General features: G+C 39.5%; 1 protein-coding gene across 3 annotated transcripts in view; it reads right to left on the reverse strand.

The window, feature by feature from the left end:
* Positions 1–2,186: 2,186 nt before the first annotated feature.
* HPSE (heparanase) overlaps positions 2,187–23,348 on the reverse strand; it is a 92,770-nt gene continuing 71,608 nt past the window's right edge. For all 3 annotated transcript variants that reach the window (XM_006867723.1, XM_006867724.1, XM_006867722.1), the window contains 3 exons: positions 12,760–12,878; positions 10,165–10,311; positions 2,187–2,346 (listed from right to left, as the gene is read on the reverse strand). In XM_006867723.1, coding sequence (XP_006867785.1) covers positions 2,187–2,346; positions 10,165–10,311; positions 12,760–12,878 — 426 coding nt within the window. The remainder of the gene's footprint in view (positions 2,347–10,164; positions 10,312–12,759; positions 12,879–23,348) is intronic.

A 23,348-nucleotide genomic window follows, 5' to 3' on the forward strand; every position in this document is an offset into this window, starting at 1 on the left:
CCCCCAATGAGATGGATTGGCCAAGTGGCGGCAGTGATGAACTCAAGTGTGACAACTGTAGTGAGGTTGGCCCAGGATCGGGCAGTGTTTTGTTCTGCTATTCATAACGTCGCTATGGGTCGGTAGTGACTACATGACACCTAACAACAACAACAATGTAGGAACCTATAGGCTTAAATTTTATTAAAGCAATAATCATGCAATGTAAAGGTTATAAAATTACTTTATTTCAAATGTGAAAATATAAAACAACTTGCATATAAATTGTAATGGTATTGAAGTATCCAAACACTAAGTTCTAGCTTTCGTTCCTTATAAATATACTTACATTTCATTGAGATACTATTCACAGCAAGCATAGATATAAAGAGAATTATAAGGAGCTCTGGTAGCGTAGTGGTTACGAATCGGGCTGCGAACCTTAAGGTCAGTGGTTCGAAACTACCAGCCGCTCCGCGGGAGAAAGATGAGGCTTTCTACTCCCGTAAAGATTTACACCCTCGGAAACCCTGTACAGGGTCGCTATGGGTCGGAACCGACTCAACGGCACTTAACAACAACAACAACATATTTCCAACAATTAGGATAAAGGGGAAATAATACAGTCTACCACTGTACAGGAAGACCATAAAAGAATTGATGTATTTGAGTTATGATGTTGGAGGAGAATATTAAAAAGTACCTTGAACTGCCAAAAGAACAAACCACTCTGTGTTGGAAGAAGTACAGCCAGAATACTCCCTGGAAGCCAGGATGGTCTCATACTTTGGACATATTGTCAGGCGGGACCAGTCCTTGGAGAAGGATATCATGTTTGGTAAAATGGAGGTTCAGAGAAAAAGAGGAAGACCTCCAGTGGCTGAAACGATGGGCACTAATGTAGAACGATTGTGAGGTTGGCACAGGACTGGGTAGCGTTTCATTCTGTTATGCATAGGGTCGCTATGAGTTGGTACCGCCTCGATGGCACTTAATAATAACAACCACCGATAAAAAGTATAGACAGGTAATCTTTAGTGCTCTGGATGACTCAACATTAACCATACTCCAAATGATTAATGTGAGACAATTAGAGAAATCTCAATAATTGGGAGCAGGGAAGGGTGGCCATGAAATCCATTCCTCACCTGTAAGAAGGACACGAGAAGACCTCAGAAAAAGGTTTCTTCAAGTCTATGAAGGAGACACCAAAAAAACTGTTAATCTTTTCTCTCTAGCTGCTGCCAGGTATGAATGGGTCCTTGGAACAGATATAGCCCTCATGCTACAGCCTGAGAATGAAGCCAACACTAAAGATGGCAAAGCAGGAACTTGGCTCTTTTGTGTTGTACTGACCTACTGGAGCCCACCCTACCTGAACGTCTTGTTATATGAAATTGTACATATGTTCATTATTTAAGCTTCTTCAGATTATGGTTTTCTGTTATAGCTAAATACTTCCCAATGAAAACAAGAACTAAAGTTAGATTTAAACGTTGATAGATGGTTAAGATATATTGACTGTTTTCTAAATTCTCTCCTACTGGAAAACCAATTTCAGTTACAGAGATCTTTTTATTTCATTTGAAGTTTATAGAATCCATTTCCTTTGAATTTTCATTCATCATTTTTATACCATTGCACCTAATCATCTGTCCTTTCCCATTTATTGCTGACCGAGACAACAAGAAGACAGAGAAAAGAAGTAGCAGCTTAATTCTTTGTTTAGGTCTCCTTTTGTAACCATTTTGAAGATAATGGTAATACATTTTTCCCCCAGTGGAATCCCAAAGTGAAGGTATACACAGGAAAGAATGCAGCAAGCTTCTAATTGTTGTGTGTGTGTGTTTTAAGTACTTTCTTAAACCTAATAATAATATATTCTTCACTTACTCACCTCTTGGCCATACTGGGAGCATTCATATATATATATATGTTTAATAATCTTAAATAAAAATAGTACATGCACAGTGCTAAGTATAGTGTTTGGCACAAGGGATTATGACCTATTATTATTAGCAGTATTTACTTTGAGAGACTAAAATATTGTACTCCATTTGGGACTGAGAATGACCCAGTAACTCTAGAGCACCCACCAGTTCATTTATAATATATCTTCTTGCTATCCTAACCCTTGAATTGTGCTTTATTTTTGTCCATACCCTTGAAAACTTCAACCTCAGGGATAGTGTTAACACTTTTTATGTTCAGATGCAAGCAGCAACTTTGGCATTTCTTATCACAAAAAACCCATAGGAGAAAGCTGGCAAGCCCAGTGAACTTCCTGGGCGAAGGGGTTTTTCTGTCAAAGCTGGCAGGGTTTGATCATCCACCATCTTTAGAATTTGACCATTGAGTTGAACAGACCTGCAAAGGAGAAAGATACACCCAAATTAGCCAGGTTTTGAATATTCCCCCTACCCTACAAAAATCATAAGATCTTTCTAGATTAAAAAAATGTGTGTGTGTTATAGTCTATATTATAATTTTTACTTGGCACTACATCAGTTAATTATTTAGCCTAGATGATCTGTAAGCTATATTAGTAGGACTGAGTGCTGTAATGAGAACTTACAATCCACAAAGTCAAAAATATTTACTATCTGGCCCTTTACAAAAAATGGAACACACACAATTGATTGTAGTCAATATGATGGAGATATAAAAAAGATAAACATGGCACAAGTTCTAGAGTTGTTGCAATTTTATTTGGTCATGGTGGTGGTTGTGTGTTGTGGACTTGGTTCTGACTCATAGCAACCCTGTATAGGGTTTCTGAGGCTGTAAATCTTTACGGGATCAGAAAACCTCATCTTTCTCCTGTGGAACTGCTGGTAGTTTCCAACTGCTGACCATGAGATTAGTAGTCAGACTCATAATCACTACGCTACCAGAGCTCTTTACTTGATGGTAAATAATTGAAAATCTTTTGAAATAAAGCAATCATGGACATACATATATTATTAAGTGCTGTCAAGTTGGTTCTAACTCATGTTGGCCCTGTATACAGCTTCCTAGGAGCAACTGATTTGAACTGATGACCTTGTGGCTAGCAGTCCAGTGCTTAGCCTACAGTGCCACACCAAGATTCCACATATATGAGTATATATACATATATAGGATTGCTGGTGTGGTATTCTAGAATCCCACCAGCTGCTCTTTGGAAACCCTATACAGGGTGGCTATAAGTCAGAATGGCACTTAACAACAACTTACATATATATCTAAAATATATAATGGGGTATAAAATTCCCATTAAAATGATTTCTGTTGTAGTTAGGTGCTGTTGTGTCAGTTCCCACTCATAGTGACGCTATGCACACGAGAACAAAGCCCTGCCCAGTCCTGTGCCATCCTCATAGTTGTTAACACTCTTGAAACCACTGTTGCTGTGTCAGCCCGCCTTGTTGGGGTCTTCCTCTTTTTCTTACTGACCCTCCACTTTAACAAACATGATATCCTTCTCTAGGAACTGGCTGCTCCTGATCCCAATTGTAATTATGACCATAAATCTTGTAAACCCCCATAAGAGGTGTGCATATACTTTTTATGCTGTTAAAATATGTACTTCAGTAGAATGTGTATATACATATACAAGTATATTGATGCAATGGAATAAAAAGATTTTGTTTAGTTGAACCATAGATTCAAATAAAAATTTTTTGGTGGAGTTTCATTTTGTTTTTACTATTGGAATTCAGATTCAAAGTTGAATCAAAAACTGAAAAAAACAAAACCAAAAAAAAAACAAAAACTTGTTAATGAGAAGTGCTATTTCTGATGCAAAAAAATCAAAACAAAGCCCAAACCCACTGTTGTTGAGTTGATTCTGACTTGAGTACAAACTGCCCCATAGGGTTTTTAAGGTTGTACTCGTTCAGTTTGCAGCTGAGCTCTTTAACAATTGTGCCTCCAATGCCCCTTCCATATTTAGGAAATAATAACTATTTCTTATGTATACTTGGCGTGGCACTGTTGAATAAGTACTGGACTGCTAACCACAAGGTTGTTGTTGTTGTTAAGTACCATGGAGTTGGTTCCAACTCATAGTGACCCTGCACAGGGTTTCCGAGGCTGTAAATCTTTACAGCAGCAGAAAGCCTCATCTTTCTCCTGAGGAACAGCTGGTAGTTTTGAACTGCTGACCTTGAGGTTAGCAGCCCGATTCGTAACCACTATGCTACCAGGCAGTTCAAATCCACCAGCCCCTCCTTGAAAACCCTAAACAGGATTGCTATGAATTGGAACTGACTTGACGGCACTTAACAACAACATGTATACTTAATATTATTCAAATCAAATTAATGCATGTTCTCAGCAACAAATCCAATATAAATAAGAGCTTATGAAAAAAATAACTTGCTTTTATCTCTACTAATAGTTACTTCCACAATCATAAGCAATACTTATATCTCTATTGTCCTTTTCTCAAATGCTTTTTATATAACCATGAAAGTTAACACTTCTATTGTTGAAAATTCAGAGCATATATTCAAAAGCCGAGTTACATGCATGCAGTATGACACTTTTAAAAGTTCCTTGCATGCTGTCAGCACTATAAAAGTGCTATCTATTATTATCATTATTCAGGTAAATACATATAGAGTAACTTATTAAATCATTTAAATAAAATTTTAATAATTTGGTGTATATCTCTGTTCTACATTCTAAACACAGACATATATTTACTTAAACAAAAAGGAGTAACTGTAATATTCTCTTAAAACTTGATTCTTCTTCCACTTACCACATTCTAATACTTTCCCACACCATTAAACATTCACCCGATACATCATTTTAATGGCTGCACAGGATTTTATTGTGTGAGCGTATTCTTTTGTTTACTTAATCATCTATTGTTAGTGATCTGGCTGTTTCCTATTTAGCATTAGACTTTTAAAAGTCTCTCACACTTTGTCCTACTTAAGTGTCAATCTGCAGAAAAACTGGTTTGGTTTAAGTTTAAAGTAGGCTGATTGTTTCTATTGCTGTAACTTTAGACATGTCAACAATATACTCATGACTGTGTCCGAGGCTAACAAGCCTGTATTGCAGAGGTACTCAGTTCACATGACCTGTATTTTTGGTTTTAGTATTTATGTCACATCAGTTTTTAGATGCATCTTAAACCAAACCAAATACAATGCCATAGAGTGATTCTGATTTTATAGCTGAGGATTGCCTTATAGGTTTGAATCTCTGGTCTTAAGGTTAGTAGCAGAGCACTTAATCACTGTTCTACCAAGACATCTTACACATAACTAAAGGATGCTATAATATATAAATATACTGAGTATAAGCCCTGGTTGCGTAGTGGATTGCGAGCTGGGCTGTTAACCACAAGGTTAGTAGTTTGAATCTATCAAATTGCAAGGTCAGCTGTTCAAATCTACCAGCCACTCCATGGGAGAAAGATGAGGCTTTCTGCTCCCATAATGATTCACAGTCTTGGAAACCCTAAGTAGGGTCGTTATGAATGGAACCGACCACATGGCACACAACCACCACCACCAACATTTAAGTGGGTTAGGCGTTGGACTGCTAACCACAAGGTTGGTGGTTCAAACTCACCAGCTGCTCAATGGGAGAATGATGAGGTTTACTGCTTCCATAAAGATTTACAGTCTCGGAAAACCTATATACTTTTATTTTATTTTTAATTTAAGGTTTTTATTGTGGATTGAGTGAAAGTTTGCAGGGCACATCATCAGTTTCACATTCAACAATTCATATAACTTGTTTCATTATATTGATTATAATCCCCTCCATATACCATCAGTTAAAAGTATTTCTCTCTATCCACTTTAGCTTTTTAAAAAACACACAAACAAAAAAACCCACTCAGGCATATATAATAATTTACATCTCCAAAGGGCACATTCTGCAAGTCTGCTCCTGGCCACCAGTTCTTAGTCTTTCTCTTCTTAGTTGATGTGAAAAATGGAAAACCTATATAGAGTCACGATGAGTGGGAATCTATTGATGGCACTGCATTTGGTTTGGTTTAAGTTTAAAGTATGCGGATTGTTTCTGCATCAGCCTGGGACAAGAGCACAAGTGGTTTTATTTGAAGGTAGTATCTTGTTTCATGTTTTATAAAGTCAGTAACATAACAAAGAAATAGAAGAATGCTTGCCAAGTTTCAGATGACATAAAGCTGGAAGGAACAACAGATATGGCAGAATTAAGATGCTGGGCAAAATTTATCTGAAATAAACATGAAGTATACTCAGTTAGATATTTATTAAACAATATGCAGAACTTTCTATAGGTGCTTTGTAAGCTGTTGAAGAAAAAGAAAAAAATAAATAAAGGAGACCACTGTCTAATCATCAGAGGTCATTGTATAAACCAATGTACAGATGTATCATACTTGTGGGATACTTTTGGAAACATTTAAAAAAGAGTCTAAGTTGTATATATTCATCAAGAGAATTTAGAAGAGCTGAGAGTGAGCATCTAGCTGATACAAAGTGAGGGGAGACACACAAGAACACCCAAACTTGCAGATAGTACCCATGTAACCTAGCTTCGATGGCTTGATAATCAGAACTGGACTAGTGGAAGAGAAAAAGCAAACAAATAATTTTTGGTAAAGGAAATGAGGGTAAATTGTTACAATTTGATGAACTTGACCTATACTCATGGAGGTAGTAACTCTAAACACCAACAGAAAGGGAAGGAGTCTTCACATCAAGTATCAAAGCTATCCCCTCTGTACATAGGGTAGATAGGGACGGGCAACTTAGAATTGGCTACCTAAAATGAGGGAAGCGATAAAGGCATGCGGCTGTGACTGACTTACAAGGTTTCAAGAGGGAGTTTAGTTTAAGAGTGTTGGGAGAGGGAAGAAAAAGTCCCCACTGAATAGTGTTCACCTTGTCTAGATGGGTCTGGTAAAAAGATGGGGTAAGATTCTTATGATTAATAGTAAGTAAGTGGCATCATAGTGTGGCACTGTGGGTTAATGCGCCAGACTGCAAAGCCGTTTGAACTGCAAGGTCAGTGGTTCCAGCTCACTAGCTTCTCCTCAGAGACCCTATACAGGGTCACTATGGGTCGGAACTGACTCGATGGCACTTAACAACAACAACAAATTGTTATCATGAGTAATTGCAACTGTCACAATTGTAATCGTAGAAGTTTTGTAATAAAAATGGGGGAGTAGTTAATCTTTCAGTCCAGAAAAAAGAGGACCTTAGGACCATCAAAGGATAAGAGCACAAGTGGGATTTGGGACCCTATCCAAAGAAGCAGCGACACCAGAGATGGAGACAGAGATGAGGACATGGAGAGAGGGAGCAGCTGAGGATTCTAGATTGATGGGAAGAGAGGGAATAAGAGCTGGTGGCCAGGAGGTAGACTTGCAGAATGTGCCCTTTGGTGGTATAAATGATAATATATGCTTGAGTGTTTCATTTTTTTAAAACAGCTAAAATGAATAGAGAGAAATACTGTTATCTGATGGTCCATGGAGGGGATTATAATCATTGTAATGAAACAAAGGATATGATTTGTTGAATGTAAGCTTTCACTCAACTCACAATAAAAACTTAAAAAAAAGAGAGAATTTAGTGAATGACATTATACATAATTTCATCCGTTTTCCAATGATCAGACATGAAATGTATGCTCACAATGCAACAGAGTTGGATAACAAAAGCAAAGAAAAGATTTATTGAAGAAATTGGGCACATTTAGCTTGTGTGAAGATAACCCAAATGTCCTTCAAGTAGTTGAGAGTTATCCTGGATAAAATGAGATTTTTGGCCTTGCTCCAGATTAGGGGTAGGAAACTCAAATGTTCATAAGGGCCAAAACAGTTAAAATATGCCATGCAGTAGGACTGGCATAAAATAACAAGGTCAGGTGGGGACTGTGGAGAACTACAAAGTATATGACCTGTTTAAAGTTGTTGTTATTAGGTGCCATTGATTCAGTACCAACTCATAGAGACATTATGCACAGCAGAATGAAACACTTCCCAATCCTGGGCCAACCTCACTATTGTTGCCACGCTTGAGCCCATTGATGCTGTCACTTGGCCAATCCATCTCGCTGGGGATCTTCCTGTTTTTCTCTGACCCTCCACCTTACCAAATGACCCAATTCAATGCTAATTGAAAAAAGAAGCCCATAGTTACAAGAACATCTGTTTTTTTTAAGCTATAGTATCTTATTAATTTATTCAACAAACATTTGTAGAACATGCAAGGAATGAGAGCTACAACATAATAAGACTTACTATTACTTATGTGCACATGTGTGGAGTCCTGGTGGTGCTGTAGGATAAGCATTGGACCACAAGGTCGGTTTGAACCTCAAGGTCAACAGTTCAAAATCATCAGGCACTCCTCAGAAAACCTATACAGGGTCATTATGAGTTGGAACCAACTCGAAGGCACTTAACAACAACAGCAATAATTTGCACATGCAATACACATGTAATGTCCCTCTTATTCTAAATCAAAATAGATCATTGATTTTTCTATGTTATTGGGGTAAATATATCAAAACGCTACTTAAAAATTATTCACAGGTACAATTTAGTGACATTAATAATGCTTATGTTTTTCAACCTTCACTATTATCCATTTCCAAATTTTTCTATCGCCCTGATGCTAATTGTCACTGAAAACGTCACTCATGTAGTATTTGTAAAGATGTGGGAGATTGTGAGAATGTTGTAGCTCTGGAATAAAGCACTGGACCACAAGGTCAGTTTGAACCATAGGGTCAATCATTCAAACTCACTAGCCGCTCTTGGGAACTCTATACAGGGTCACTATGAGTCGGAAGTGATTCAATGACATGTAACAACAGCAATTTCTCTGTGTACCTCAATGTGAGAGTTGTTGTTATTAAGTGCCTTTGAGTGGGATCTTACTCAGAGTGACCCTGAATAGAGTTTTTGAGGAGTGGCTGGTAGCTTTGAACCACTGACCTTGTGGTTAGCAGTCTAGTGCTCATGCTACAGTGCTACATCACAAGTCCAAAGTGAGAGTAGCCGTGATGACAAGAGCTCCTTCAAGCACCCATTGGATATTAAAATGTTGTTGTACCTAACTCATCAAGACACAGTCATTGAGGGGGGAGGGGAGGCTCTGTTAAAGATATGGGTTTTATTTGTTGTTGTTATTAAATTCCATCGAGTCTGTTCTGATCCATAGTGACCCTGTATTTTCAAGGAGTAACTGGTGAGCTTGAACCACTGACCTTGTGATTCAAACAACTTTGCAGTCTAGCACATTAACCCACAGTTTTGTTTTTTTTCAAAATGTTTTATTGTGAATTATGTGATAGTTTACATAGGAGAACATTAGTTTTACATTCATTCTATCGTATATCATTTCATTGCCATGGTTACAATCCCCTCCATGCATCATCAATCAACCAAAGGGTATACACTACAAGCCTGCCCCCCAGTCGTCAGCACACAGCCCCTCTCCCTCTCTGGATCTAAATTCCCCAGCTGCTCCATATCTCCACGGAATAAACGCTCTGATTGGTAACCCACAGTTTTTATAAGATAGATTAAATGATCAATTTTTAAATCCAAAATGTATTGGAACCAACTTCTACTCCCTACAAGGCACATTTATGACCGTTTTTCTTTTTCTAACCAATAAAACATTTATTTTAATATAAGAGAATTATACCTAGTGTACATGCATTGATATTTTATACCAACCCACACACTCTTCAAAGCATATGTAAGTATGCTTTACTTGGACTACTGGTGTGGCACTGTAGGATAAGCACTGGACTGTGAATCACAGGTTCCATGGTTCAGTGGTTCAAGACCACCAGATGCTCCTCGGAAACCCTATACTGGGTCTCTATGAGTTGGGACCTACTTGACAGCACTTAACAAAAACAACAACATGCTTTACTTTAGTGATTGTGTTACCAAGAATTTTAAGTCTTATCAGAGCAATTAATCTTAATGTATTGAGCAGATCTTAATATAACCATTGATTTGAAATGCAAATTCCCAGGTAACTACTAGTTTGTGTTCATATCAGCTTTGGGCTCTTAAAATGAGTTATATCTGCATTAATAAGCAATCATTTGTAAACTTTTGAATATTAAGAATAGTTAGAACTATCAATACAGTCTATCTATCAATACAGCAAATGCCAACCAATTTGGGGAAACTTAGACGTGAACAAAGAAAGTACTCACTTAGAAAGTAATCCATCAGGTCCTGAAGGTTTTACAAGGTATTTATCCACTTGTTTGTTAAATAAATGATAGGGCAACTGTAAGCGCATGGTGACATTATGTAGGTTTAAGGCATACAGAGTTAAATCTCCTACTTTATACCTGGGGCTAAAAGAAAATAGATTAGCTTGTTAAAAATATTGATCTAATTTAAGCAATTAAAAACTCAGTTACAAATATGATCATGGATAATGATTTCCATAAAAATGATAAGTCCTTTTAGCTTCTACCCTTTTATGATACTAGTAAACTGCTAGTATGGTCTTATTTAGAAAACATAGTAAAAAATATATTGCTCTTCAAACTCCTATTTCAAGGCGAGTGCACTCGAGATCTTTTCTGCTTTGCCAGGCTGAGTTGCTAGTAAATCAATTAGCCATTGGGTTTTCATATATTTGTTTTGGTTGTTGTTAAGTGGCGTCGAGTTAGCGCTGACTCATAGGGTTTCCGAGGAGGAGATGATGAGGTTGAACCATTGATCCTGTAATTCAAACTAATCTTGCAGTCCAGTGCTACACTAAAAAATGAAAAGTTTATCTTGTGGGTTCCTGTGAATCCAAATGAAAAACTATATGAACAGACACTTTTCCTAGTCTTATAAAAATACTTGAAACAACAACAACAACAACAAAATGAAATCTATAATGCTTTGTAGAGTGTATCCATCCAAACAATTCTCCCATTACTCCATAGTGGGACCCTTACTACCCACAAAACTTCCACCCACCAGAAATGGGCTACAGTGAGTATTTCAGTATCATCCTATCAGTAAGGATAGATTTAAACCTTGAAGAGGAAGAAAACTTCTGAGATTTAGTAAAACTTTTTGCTACCCGAAGCCAGAGCACTAGCTCACAAAAATCTCTATGGTCTCTCAACCGTAGAAACTGTGGTTGAATCTTTTGAAAATAAGGCTGTTGTTGTTTGTCTTTTTTAATAAATTCAAGTTTTCAAGTATGATACAAAGGGCTAAGTATAATTATAACTAATATAATTGTACATTCATATGGATTCATATTTATATTCATAGTCATTCTATGGCAATGAATGATAATCTTTGTTGTTGTTGTTGTCAGGTGCCATCGAGTCGGAATCGACTCATAGCGACCCCATGCACAGCAGAATGAAACAATGTCCGATCCTGGGCCAACCTCACTACCGCTGCCACACTTGACGCCATCAATGATGCCACCTGGCTGATCCATCTCGTTGGGGATCTTCCTCTTTTTCTCTGACCCTCCATCTTACCCAGCATGATATTCTTCTCCAGGGACTGTTCTCTCCAGACACTGTGTCCAAAGTAGGAGAGACGAAGCTTAGCCATCTTGGCCTCCAAGGAGCACTATGGTTGTACTTCTTCCAAAACAGATCTATTGGTTCTTTTGGCAGTCCACGGCACTTTAGTATTCTCCTCCAACACCACAACTCAAAGGCAACAATTCTTCCACGATCTTCCTTATTCACTGTCCAGCTTTTGTATCCATATGAGGTTACTGAAAATACCATGGCTTGGGTCAGGCGCACCTTAGTCCTCAAGCTGACATCTCTGCTCTTCAGTACTTTAAAAAGTTCCTGTGCAGCAGATTTGCCCAATGCAATACGTCCTCTGATCTCTTGACTGCTGCTTCTGCGAGTGTTGAAAATTGATCCAAGAAGAATGAAGTCCTTGACAACTTCAATCTCTTCTCCATTGATAAGAATGCTGTTTATTGGTCCAGTGGTGAGGATTTTTGTTTGCTTAACATTGAAATGTAATCCATATCGAAGGCTGTGCTCTGTGATCTTCATAAGTACATGTTTCAAGTCCTCTTCACTTTCAGCAAGCAAGGTTGTATCATCAGCATATCGCAGGTTGTTAATGAGTCTTCCACCAATCCTGACGCCACATTTTTCTTCATAGAACCCAGCTTCTCGTATTATTTGCTCAGCATACAAATTAAACAAGTATGGTGAAAGAACAATCTTTGTAGACTCATGTAAAAAGACACAGAGTTATATTTTCTTACCTTAGTACTATTCTTTATTTGAATTCATCGTATGAGGAGACTTTAAAAAGTTTGCGGAAATATTTTCCATTTTCTTTCCATTTTTCCTAAGTTTTGGAAGCTCCCTTGTATACAGCCATTATGCTGTTGTTGTTGTTAAGTGCTATTGAGTCAGTTCTGACTCATGGAAACACAGTATAGGGTTTCTGGTGAGTGGCTGGTGGGTTTGCAGTCCAATGCTTATCCTACTCTGCCACACCAGGACTCAATTATAGATGATGGTAATTATATCCATAGTATATCATGATAATTAATACTATTGTACAAATCTTCACAGGAATGTAACTGCCTATATTTCAGCTATGTTCTTTTTAGTTAGACTCTTGAGCTGAGTCTAACATATATATATATATATATATATATTCTGAATGATACAGAGCCAGAGTATAAACCATTAACACATCTTAGGCCTACACTATAGCTATATGACAATTGGCTATAAGAGGAGGAGGTTATCTGTTACCAATTCAACACATAACAGGTAAATTGACTGGTAAAAATCAATACTTACTGATTGATGTTTGTGCAATGAAGGTACACTCGAAGTTTGTTTCTGTTTGGACCTTTCACATTTGCCATTAACACATTGGTGCCCACCAGTTTCTTGAACAGAAGAGATAACCAATAATCCTAGTTTTGGCAGAGGAGAGCAAAAATAAATCTTTATTTATTTCACTTATTTAACAAAACAGTGGTGAGCAAATTGCTATACTGCAAAGAGTCAGTCTTCTTGTTGTTATTGTTAGGTGCTGTCAAATTGGTTCTGATTCCCAGTGACCCGTATAGGGTTTCCAAGGCTGTCAATCTTTATGGGAGCAGAAAGCTTCATCTTTCTCCTGAGGAGAGGCTGGTAAGTTTGAACTGCTGATCTTGTGGTTAGCAGTCCAGTGATTATCCTGAAGCACTACTGGGCTCCAATGGTTAGACTAGTTTATTTAAATAGCATTTGTGTTTTATTTTTGGTCTGTGATAGTACTATGAAAGGTCCCTGGGTGGTGCATACAGCTAACATTCAACTATTAACCTACAGGTTGTTGGTTCAAATCCACTCAGCAGTGCAATGGAAGAAAGACCTGGTAATCTGTGTCTGTAAAGATTAAGCCAGAAAAACCCTAAAGGAGCAGTTCTACTTTGCAACACATGGAGTTGCTGTGAGTTGGAACTGACATGATGGCAACCGGCTTGGTATTCTATTATTAACCACATGAATCTCAGGGCATTCAGTTTTTCTTTAACAAACAAAAAAATATATTTTTTTCTCACAGTTAAGAGGCTAGAAGTCCCAAATGAGCATGCTGGCTCTCAGGGAGGCTTCTCTCTCTCTCTCTCTCTCTCTCTCTCTCTCGTCTCTGAGGGAAGATCCTTTCTCTTTCATGTCTGTTTCTTGGTGATCTTCATGCTGCACGGTATCTATCTCCCCCAATTCTGTTAACTTTTCAATGCCTAATGTGCTTCTTCATTTTGTTTTGTCCACAGGTGACATTGTTTATTTTGTGTGCAAATTTGTTATTTGGCTGAAAGGTGAACTCTAGGAGTAGCCTCAGTTCCCAGTTTACAGAGTATGACAGGGTAATAGTCTTGGGAGTTCCTTTAGCCTCTATTGGTCCAGTCTGATCCCCCCCCCCCCCCCCCCCCCTTTTTTTTTTTTTCAAAATTCAGATATTTATTATTTATTATTCAGTATAAATCCCAACATGATACATCAACATGATTCCATGCATTTAGGCAAGAAAGATATCCTGGTTAAGTGGGAAATTGTGCAGATGGCTTCTGGAAAACCTTCATTCTAAGCAGCTTAAAAAAGAAGACATTTCATTTAGAAGTCAGGGCCTTCTTTCTTCAATTTGCTATAATCCACATTCACTGAGTAGAATTTGTATTGCTCATTGGGGCCCAGTTTGTTCCATGGCTCTGAGTTATTCTTTCTGTCCCAACTAACATCTGTATTAAACAATGCCAGATGCATGACATACAGTGCTGCTCCCGTACCTCCAGCTCCAATAAATACAAAGAGAGGGAGCAAGCTCTGGTGTTTCTTGGCCTGACTGAGTATCTGGCAAAGCATGTTTGTGGAGGAGGCCTTGGGTCTGGAAGGAGAAAACAAAGCTAGCAGCCAGTCTGATCCCTTTTTAAATTTTTGAATTTTGTTTTACATTTTGCCCATTCTATCTGGGACCATCTATTGCATCTCTGGCCATGTGTTGTTCTCCCCCACCCTCAACCCCCACCTCCCCAATAAAGTCCTGGACCAGATGGCTTCACTGGAGAATTCTAGGAAACAGAGTAGAATTGATGCCAGTAGTGTTTATACTTTTTCAGCAGATTGTTGTTGTTGTTATGTGTGTGGAGTCGGTTCTGACTCATAGTGACCCTGTACAGGGTTTCTGAGGCTGTAAATCTTTACGGGAGCAGAACGCCTCATCCTTCACCTGTGGAACAGCTGGTAGTTTCAAACTGCTGACCTTAAGGTTTGCAGCCCAATTCGTAAGCACTATGGATAGGGAAGGAAAAAAATACTGCAGTGTAGTGGTTATGAGTCAGGCTGCTAACCTCAAGGTCAGCAGTTCGAAACTACCAGTGGTTCCACAGAAGAAAAATGAATCTTTCTGCTCTGGTAAAGATTTATAGCCTCGGAAACCCTATACAGGGCTGCTATGAGTCAGAACTGACTCCATGGCACATAACCATCACCACCAGTTCTTTTATGAAGCAAACATAACTCTGATACCCAAACCAGACAAAGACACCATAAGAAAAGAAAACGACAGGCCAATCAATATCGCTAATGAGTATAGATACCAAATGCTTCACCAAAATACTACCAAACAGAATCCAATGGCATATTAAAAGAGTCATTCATCATAACCAAATAGGATTTATTCCAGGAAAGCAGAGATGGTGGAGCATTAAAAATCAGTCAATGCAATACACCATGTCAACAGAACAAGAAAAAGACTCTAACTTATTTTTTTCTTTCTTTTTTAAGCATACAAGTTGCTTTATTTTGAGTTATGTGATAGTTTACATGGGAGAACATTAGCTTCACATTGATCCCATTGTATATCATTTCCTTGCCATGGTTACAATCCCCTCCATGCATCATCCACCAATCACAGGGTGCACCCCATCAGCACACAGGCCCTCTCCCTCTCTGGGTCCAAAGTCCCCAGCCGCTCCATCTCTGTGTCTTCTTCTCTACCTCCATCTCTGGCATCACTGCTTCACTGGGTAGGGTTCCGTTCTCGGCTCTTCTCCCTTGATGGTTCCAGAGACCTCCATCCCTAGACTGCAAAGTTATCCCTCCCTTCCTTTGCTACAAAATGTCTACCTTTACATTTCCAGCCCTCACAATCAGTCCTGATAACAATTATTCACCACTGTATCGCAAGAGACCTATCTGCATCTCCTTTCCTCGCCCCACCTAGACAGATCGGATACTAATCAGTGGAGATTCTACCTTGCTCCACACCCTCTAGATCTAGGTTCCCTCTTGAAAGCTTGTAAGCCAGTCACTTCTTGCCTCTGTAACCCCCCATTCTGGGTAGTCAATGTCCAAGTTTGCCCATCCCTGTTCTCTCCTTGTGTGGAGGGGGTGGGAGTGATCCTTGCTGTGAAGATTTGTTCCCTCTTTTGAGCTACTGCTTCCATAGGTGTAGGTCAAGTTCATCAAATTGTATTAGATTACTCTTTTTTTCCTCTTCTTTCTTCTTCTAGTTGAGCTCTGATCATCCAGTCATTGAAGCCAGGTCAAGTGGGTATTATCTGTAAGTGTGGGTGTTCTTGTGCATATGCCCTCTCTTCTTATCACTGGATGCTTTACTCTCCACTCCAGTCCTCTGTGGCATTGTCACTGACTCTGGGCCCAAGAATCCCCAGATCTTGCCACACGGCTGGCCAGTCAGGTCTCCAGCTGGGTTCACAGGAGTCTATTGAATGTTGTAGGGCTTAGCTCGCAGTTTCATTGCTGTTTTTCCCTCAGTTCCCCTTAGCGATGATGAATGTGATCACCAATCAGAGCGTGTATTCCCATTGAGTCTTAGTCTTGGAAAGGGGTTTGCCCTGGGAGAGCAACTTGCTTGTTCTTGTAGTAATCAGTCGGACTGCCATTATTGTTTTGTATTTTTCCTGTCGGTCTTTCTTTCAGGAAGTATCTTCTGTTCTTTTGGCCACTCCAGGCTGGTCTGCTTGTCCTTTCAAGTGGAAATTTCCCCTCAGAAGATTCTGGATGCTGTTCAGGAATCCACCTATGGTCTTGTGTAATACAGAGACTCTGCAGGAAGCCTCCTTCACTGGGCATGTTGTAACCCCATTATATTATAATCAGTTATAGGCAGAAGACGGACTTACAAGCTTTCTATGGTGATATTTCTGGCTATTCCTTTCTCTTTCCCTCCAGTGTCTATTTTATAGCGGTATGCCAGGGAAACCAAGATTCAAAAGACAGCCAAGTATCTTAAGATTGTTTCCCCCATTCCAACAATGTCTCAATCTCTGTATCCCATAGCCCGGTTGTTCCAAGGTTGTGCATATATTATTATTTGCATCTGTCCCACTTCAGATTCACATTCATCCTATCGTTTTATTTTATTGCAATGATTACATTTTATTACAATGATTACAATCCCCTCCATGCATCATCAAATAACCAAAGGATATACCCCACAGGCCCGCCTCCCCGGGCTGTCAGCAAACAGCTCCTCACCCTCCCTGAGTCCTGTGTCCCTGGCCACTCCATCTGTCCATGTCAACATCTCTGTCTCCATTCCTGGTTTCACTGCCTCTCTTAGTAAGGTCACACTTTCTGCTCTTCTCACTTGATGGTTCCAGGGACCTTCACTCCTGGGCTGCAAAATCAATCAATCTTCTCCTTTCGCCAAAAAAAAAAAATCTGCCTCCACATTTCTGACCCTCACAGTCAGTCCTGCTGGCAGGTATTCACTGTTGTACCACAAGGGTCTTATCCCATTTCCTTTTGTTAGCCCCATCCCAACAGATTGGAAATCATTCAGTGGAGGTTCTGCCTACCCCTGCCCCGTCTGGAACTAGGCTCTGGAACTAGGCTCTCCCTTGAAAGCCTGTAAGCCAGTCACTTCTTGCCTTTATAGGCCACCCCCCACTTTGGTCTGGGCAATTTCCAGTTTCCCTCAAGTTATTCCAGTCAGTTAGAGGCTGAAGACAGGCTTACATGTTCTCTGTTGTGATATTTCTGGCTTCTCTGCCCGCCCACCCCCCGTGCCCCTCAAGCATTTATTTCACAATGGTAGGCAAGGGAAATCAAGATTCAAAAGACAGCCGAGCATCCTAACATTATTCACGTTTTATCCCCTTTCAGGCCATGCCTCTGTCCCTGCATCCTGAATCCCTGTTATTCCAAGGTTGTGCATACATTGTCATTTACTTCTGTCCCATCTAGCTCATGCAAATCTGCCCAACCATTCTCCCATCCACCTTGTTCCTTTTCCCTCTCCCTTCTTGTGTATTGCCACCCCCTCCCCCCTCCAGCACCCAGGCTCTCCTATGTCTATTCCCTACCCTGTGCTCTTTCTTCCCCTCCTCTCATCCCATACATCCCAGTGTTCAGCAATTATATATGTAGATTTTCCCCCCTTTTGGGTGGGTTCTTTTTCTCAGTCCTTTACAATAATGGTCTTATGCAGTATTTCTCCTTTTGTGACTGACTAATTTCACTCAGCACAGTGTCCTCAAGGTTCATCCATGTTATGTGATGACTTGCAGCTTCCTTGTTGTTCTTCAAGGTAGCATAGTATTCCATAGTGTGCATGTATCACAGTTTGTTTATTCATTCTTCAATTGATGGGCATTTTGGTTGTCTCCATTTTTTTGCTATTGTAAATAGTGCTGCTATGAACATTGGTGTAAATATATCTACTTGTATTATGGCTCATATTTCTTGTGAGTCAATACAAAGAAGAGGAATTGCTGGGTCATATTTCTATTTCCAACCTTCTGAGGAAGCGCCATATTGGTTTCCAGAGCGGTTGGACCATTTTGCAGTCCCACCAACAATGTAGGAGGGTCCCAGGCTTTCCTCATCCTTGCCAGCATTTGTTGTCCTCTGATTTTTTGATCTTTGCTGTTATTGCTGGTATGAGATGATACCTCATTATTGTTTTGATTTGCATCTCTCTAATGGCTAGTAATCATGAACATTTCTTCATGTGTTTGTTGGCTGCCCGGATCTCCTCCTTGGTGAAGTGTCTGTTCATGTCCTGTGCCCATTTTTTTTATTGGGTTGTCTTATTCTTGTAGAGGTGTTGTAGTTTCCTATATATTTTAGAAATGAGTCCCTTATCTGATGTGTCGTTGCAAAAGATTTTTTCCCATTCTGTGGGTTCCCTTTTTACTCCTTTGGTGAAATCTTTTGATGCACATAAGTTTTAAATTTTTAGTATGTCCTACTCATCTATTTTGTCTACTTTGTGTACTTTTAAAAATATTTGGTGGTCTGTATATGCCCTGAATTAGCACCCTCGCATTTGTCCCTATTTTTTCATTGATGACCTTCATAATTTTGGGATTCACATTTAGATCTTTAATCCATGCTGACTTTGTTTTTGCATAGGGCGTGAGGCAAAGGTCTTGTTTCATTCTTTTGCATATTGCTTTCCAGTTCTGCTAGCACCCTTTGTTAAAGAGACTATCTCCTCCCCATGCAATATGCCTAGGCATTTTGTGGAAAATCATTTGGCTATATGTGGATGGGTTAATTTTCAGATTCTCGATTCTGTTCCATTGATCAATGTATCTTTCATTGTACCAGTACCATGCTGTTTTGACCACTGTTGCCATGTAGTAAATTTTGAAATCAGGGAGTGAGAGACCACCACTATTGTTGTTCTTCTTAAGCAGTGCTTTGCTTATCCTGGGTCTCTTTCCTTTCCATATGAAGTTAGTAATTGTCTTTTCCATCTCTTTGAAAAACATAGTTGGAATCTGGATTGGGATAGCATTACATGTGTAAAATGCTTTGGGCAGTAGTAATATTTTCAAGATGCTGAGTCTTCCTCTCCAGGAACATGGTGTGTTCTTCCACTTCTGTAGGTCTCTTTTGGTTTCTTGTAGTAGTGTTTTGTAATTTTCTTTGTATAAGGCCTTTGTTTCTCTGGTTATGTTTATTCCTAAATATTTCAGCCTTTGGGCAGCTATTGTAAATGGTATTGCTTGCTAATGTCCTTTTCAGCACTATCATTGTTGCTATCTTTTTAAGTTTTTAATGTGAATTGAGTGAAGGTTTACAAGGCAGATCATCAGATTTACATTCAACAAATCATACACCTAGTTTCATTACAATGATTATAATCCCTTCCATGTACTATCAGTTAACAGTATTTCTCTTTATTCACTTAGCACTTTTTTTTTTAAACACTCAGGCATATATAATAATTTATACCACCAAAGGGCACATTCTGCAAGTCTGCCTCCTGGCCACCAGCTCTCAGTCCCTCTCTTCTTACAAATCTAGATTCCTAGCTGCTCCCCCTGCTCTATGTCCCCATCTCTGCCTCCAGCTGTGGTGTCGCTGCTTCTCTCGATAATGTCTCCCATTCCGCTTGTGTTCGTCTCCCTTGATGGTCCTGGGTCCTTTGTTATTAGACTGTAAGAGTAACTACTCCCCCATTTTTGATATAAAACTTCGACCTTTACAATTGTGACAGTCGCAATTAGTCATGATAACTATTTCTCACTAATGAATCTTAAGAATCTTATCCTTGTCTTTTTTAACCAGACCCATCTAGACAAGATGAAAACTATTCAGTGGGGACTCTTTCTTCCCCTCCCCTGCCCCCACCGCCACTCAGGCTAAACTCCCTTTTGAAACCTTGTAAGCCAGTCACTTTGTGCCTTTATCGCTCCCTCATTTTAGGTAGTCAATGTCTAAGTTGCTTGTCCTTATCTACCCTGGGTACAGAGGGGATAGCATTAATACTTGATGTGAAGACTCCTTCCCTCTCTGTTGGTATTTAGAGTTACTACCTCTATGAGTATAGATCAAGTTCATCAAACTGTAGCATTTACACTTGTTTCCTTTATAAAAACAAATTTTTTAAATCTTCCTCTAATCAAGTTCTGATTATCAAGCCATCGAGGCTAGGTCAAATAGGTACTATATGAAAGTTTGGGTGTTCTTGTGCATCTTCCCTCACTTCATATCAGCTGGATGCTTCACTCTCGTCTCTAGCCTTCTGTGGCTATGTCCTTGTCCATGGGCTCAGGTGTCCCCAGGTCTCACCACACTTTGGAGCAACCAGCCTTTCCTCTTCTCTCTCTCATCTCCAGGTCAACAGTAGTCTATGGAACATGTTTGAACTCAGCCTATTTCTTCAATGCTGCCATTCCCCCTCTTCCACTCAACAGTAGATCAATGTGGTTGCCAGCAAGCTTATATGCCTGCTAATGTGTTCCCTTTGAGTTTCAGTCTTGGAGGGGGGTTTGTTCTGAAGGAACTTGATTGTTTGCCTTGATGGCTGATGATCTTTGAAGATGCATCTTCTGTTGCTCTAGCTGTTCCAGGCTGGTCTATTTGTCCTTTCTAGTGGGAATGTCCCTTCTCAGATGGTTCTGGATGGGGTTCAGGATTCCTGAACCTAAGGTCTTATACACTGCAAAGGCTCCATAAGATGCTTATTTCACTGGGCTAGTTCTAAAACCCCTTTTAGGTATTCCAATCAGTTATAGGCTGAAGACGGGCTTACAAGTTTTCTGTAATCACGTTTCCTGACATCCCTTTCTATCCCACACAAGTGTCTATTTTTCAACATTAGGCGAGGGAAATCATGAATCATAAGACAGTCAAGTATCTTAGTATTAATTTCCCCTCTTCAAACTATGCCTAGATCCCTATATCCCAGATCCCTGTTGTTCCAAGGTTGAGCATGCGTCATTTTTACCTCTGTCTCACTTAGCACATGCAAATCTGTCTCAGTGCTCTCTGATCTACCTTGTTCTTCCATCTCCTCCCCTTCTATTGCCCTCTCCAACACCCAAACTATGATGTCTGCCCCCTACCCTGTGTTCTATAGTCGCCTCCCTCCACCTTCCCCTAAGCCTCCACCTGAACCACACTGTTGTGGGTACCTTATATTCCATTAACTCTTCCCTCCATTTAAGACAGTCTATTTTATCCTATAATCTACCTGACCTTCTCACCACCTGGATCTCTGTGGTTATGAATCGGGCTGCGAACCACAAGGTCAGCAGTTGGAAGCTACTAGCTGCTCCGCGGGAGAAAGATGAGACTTTCTGCTCCCATAAAGATTTATAGCCTTGGAAACCCTGTTCAGGGTCGCTATGGGTTGGAACCGACTCGACTGCACTTAACAACAACAACAACATTTTATCCTGTAATCTACCTGACCTTCTCACCACCTGAATCTCTGTTCCTCTGTATTTATCTTCTTTCACATTGTAACTGTTTTGCTCATAGACTGACCTCCCAGATCCTCTGAATTTGTTCTTATAGTTTTCTTCTGTTTTCGACTCTTCCATTTGTCGATTGAGTTCCGGGTGGTGCTGCCACATATGTCACTATCTGGTTGTTGTCTGTTCTTGTGGGTTCTCAGTCCACAGAACCCCCATAGGATGTTTTTCATTGTAGGTTTGGCTTTGGGAAAATTCCTTAGCTTCTGTTTATCCTGGAATGTTTTGATTACACCATCACATTTGATTGACAGCTTTGCTGGGTAGAGGATTCTTGGCAGTTTTGTTTTCTTTCAGTGTTTTATATATGTCTCCTCATTGCTTTCTTGCCTGAATGGTTTCTGCTGAGAGATCAGAGTGTAATCTGATTTGCTTGCCTTTGTATGTTACACTTCTCTTTTCTTTAGCTGCTTTCAGGATTCTGTCCTATCTTTCCTTTTGGAGAGCTTGATTATTATATTTCTTGGTGATTTTCTTTTAGGATATACCCTTCCTGGGGTTCATTGAGCTTCTTGAAAGCTTATCTTTTTGCTTTTCAGGATGTTAGGAAATTTTCTTCCAGAAGCTATTCAACTATCTCCTCTATGGACTTGCGTGTTTCTTCCTGCTCCAGAATGCTGATAAGTGTTAAGTTATTCCTTTTCATGTTGTCCAACATGAATCTTAGACCATCTTCAGATTTTTGTAAATCCCTTTTTCTGCTTGCTCTTCTGTCTTGGTAGTATTGAGAGGTTTGTCTTCCAGCTCACTAGTTCTGGCTTCCATCTCTTCAATTCTACTCTTTTTCACTTTCAGTGTATTATCCACTTCTGATATTTTATTATTAATCATTTGGATCTCTTTCTGTAGTTTTAAAATTGTTTGCAATGCTGTATATATCTTATTTGATTGTTCCTGTAACACTTTCCTGACTTCTTCCTTATTTTTCCTCAACTCATTGTAGAGTGTTTTGATACATTTTATAATAATTTTTCTGAATTTCTTCTTAGGCATTTCCAAAGCCTGCCCTCCTCCCAGTATGGAGTGTATGTTTACATCCAGTTCATTTGTCCCAGTCACTTTTTCTCATTTCTGGACATGTACTTTTATGGTTATCAGTTTCCTGGTCATATTTAGTAGTTATCTGTGGCCTTAATACTTAGATGTATGTGTGTTTTGGTGTTTTTTTTTATGCTTTCTGATTGCCTCCAGTTAGATGTGATCAGGAGATGGGCTTCCCTTTTCATTCTTCTTATTACTTGGCTCAGAGTAACTGTCACAGGTATTGGTTGCCTACCTGGAGTATGGCAGTTGGTATTGGTTCTTGCCTGGATTGTGGGATTTTATAGGATGTGATTGTGCCTTAACTATATGACAGCAGTTGCCGTCTCTTCTTGGGTAATGTAGGGATAGAAAGAGCCCACTAAAGATAAAGAGGAGACCAAATGAACACAACAGAAACAAACAAACAAAAAAGACAGATGGATGCTGTAGTCTATAATCACAGAAAAGAGAGAAGAGAGAAAGAAAAAATCTGTAGCCTAATATGTTGTTGTTGTTGTTAGGTGCCATTGAGTTGGTACTGACTCACAGTGACCTTATGCACAGCAGAACAAAACACTGCCCAATCCTAGGCCTATCTCACAATTGTTGCCACGCTTGAGCCCATTGATGCTGCCACTT

This window comes from Chrysochloris asiatica, unplaced genomic scaffold (genome assembly GCF_000296735.1).
Source record: "Chrysochloris asiatica unplaced genomic scaffold, ChrAsi1.0 scaffold00109, whole genome shotgun sequence".
NCBI classification, from domain to species: Eukaryota; Metazoa; Chordata; class Mammalia; order Afrosoricida; family Chrysochloridae; genus Chrysochloris; species Chrysochloris asiatica.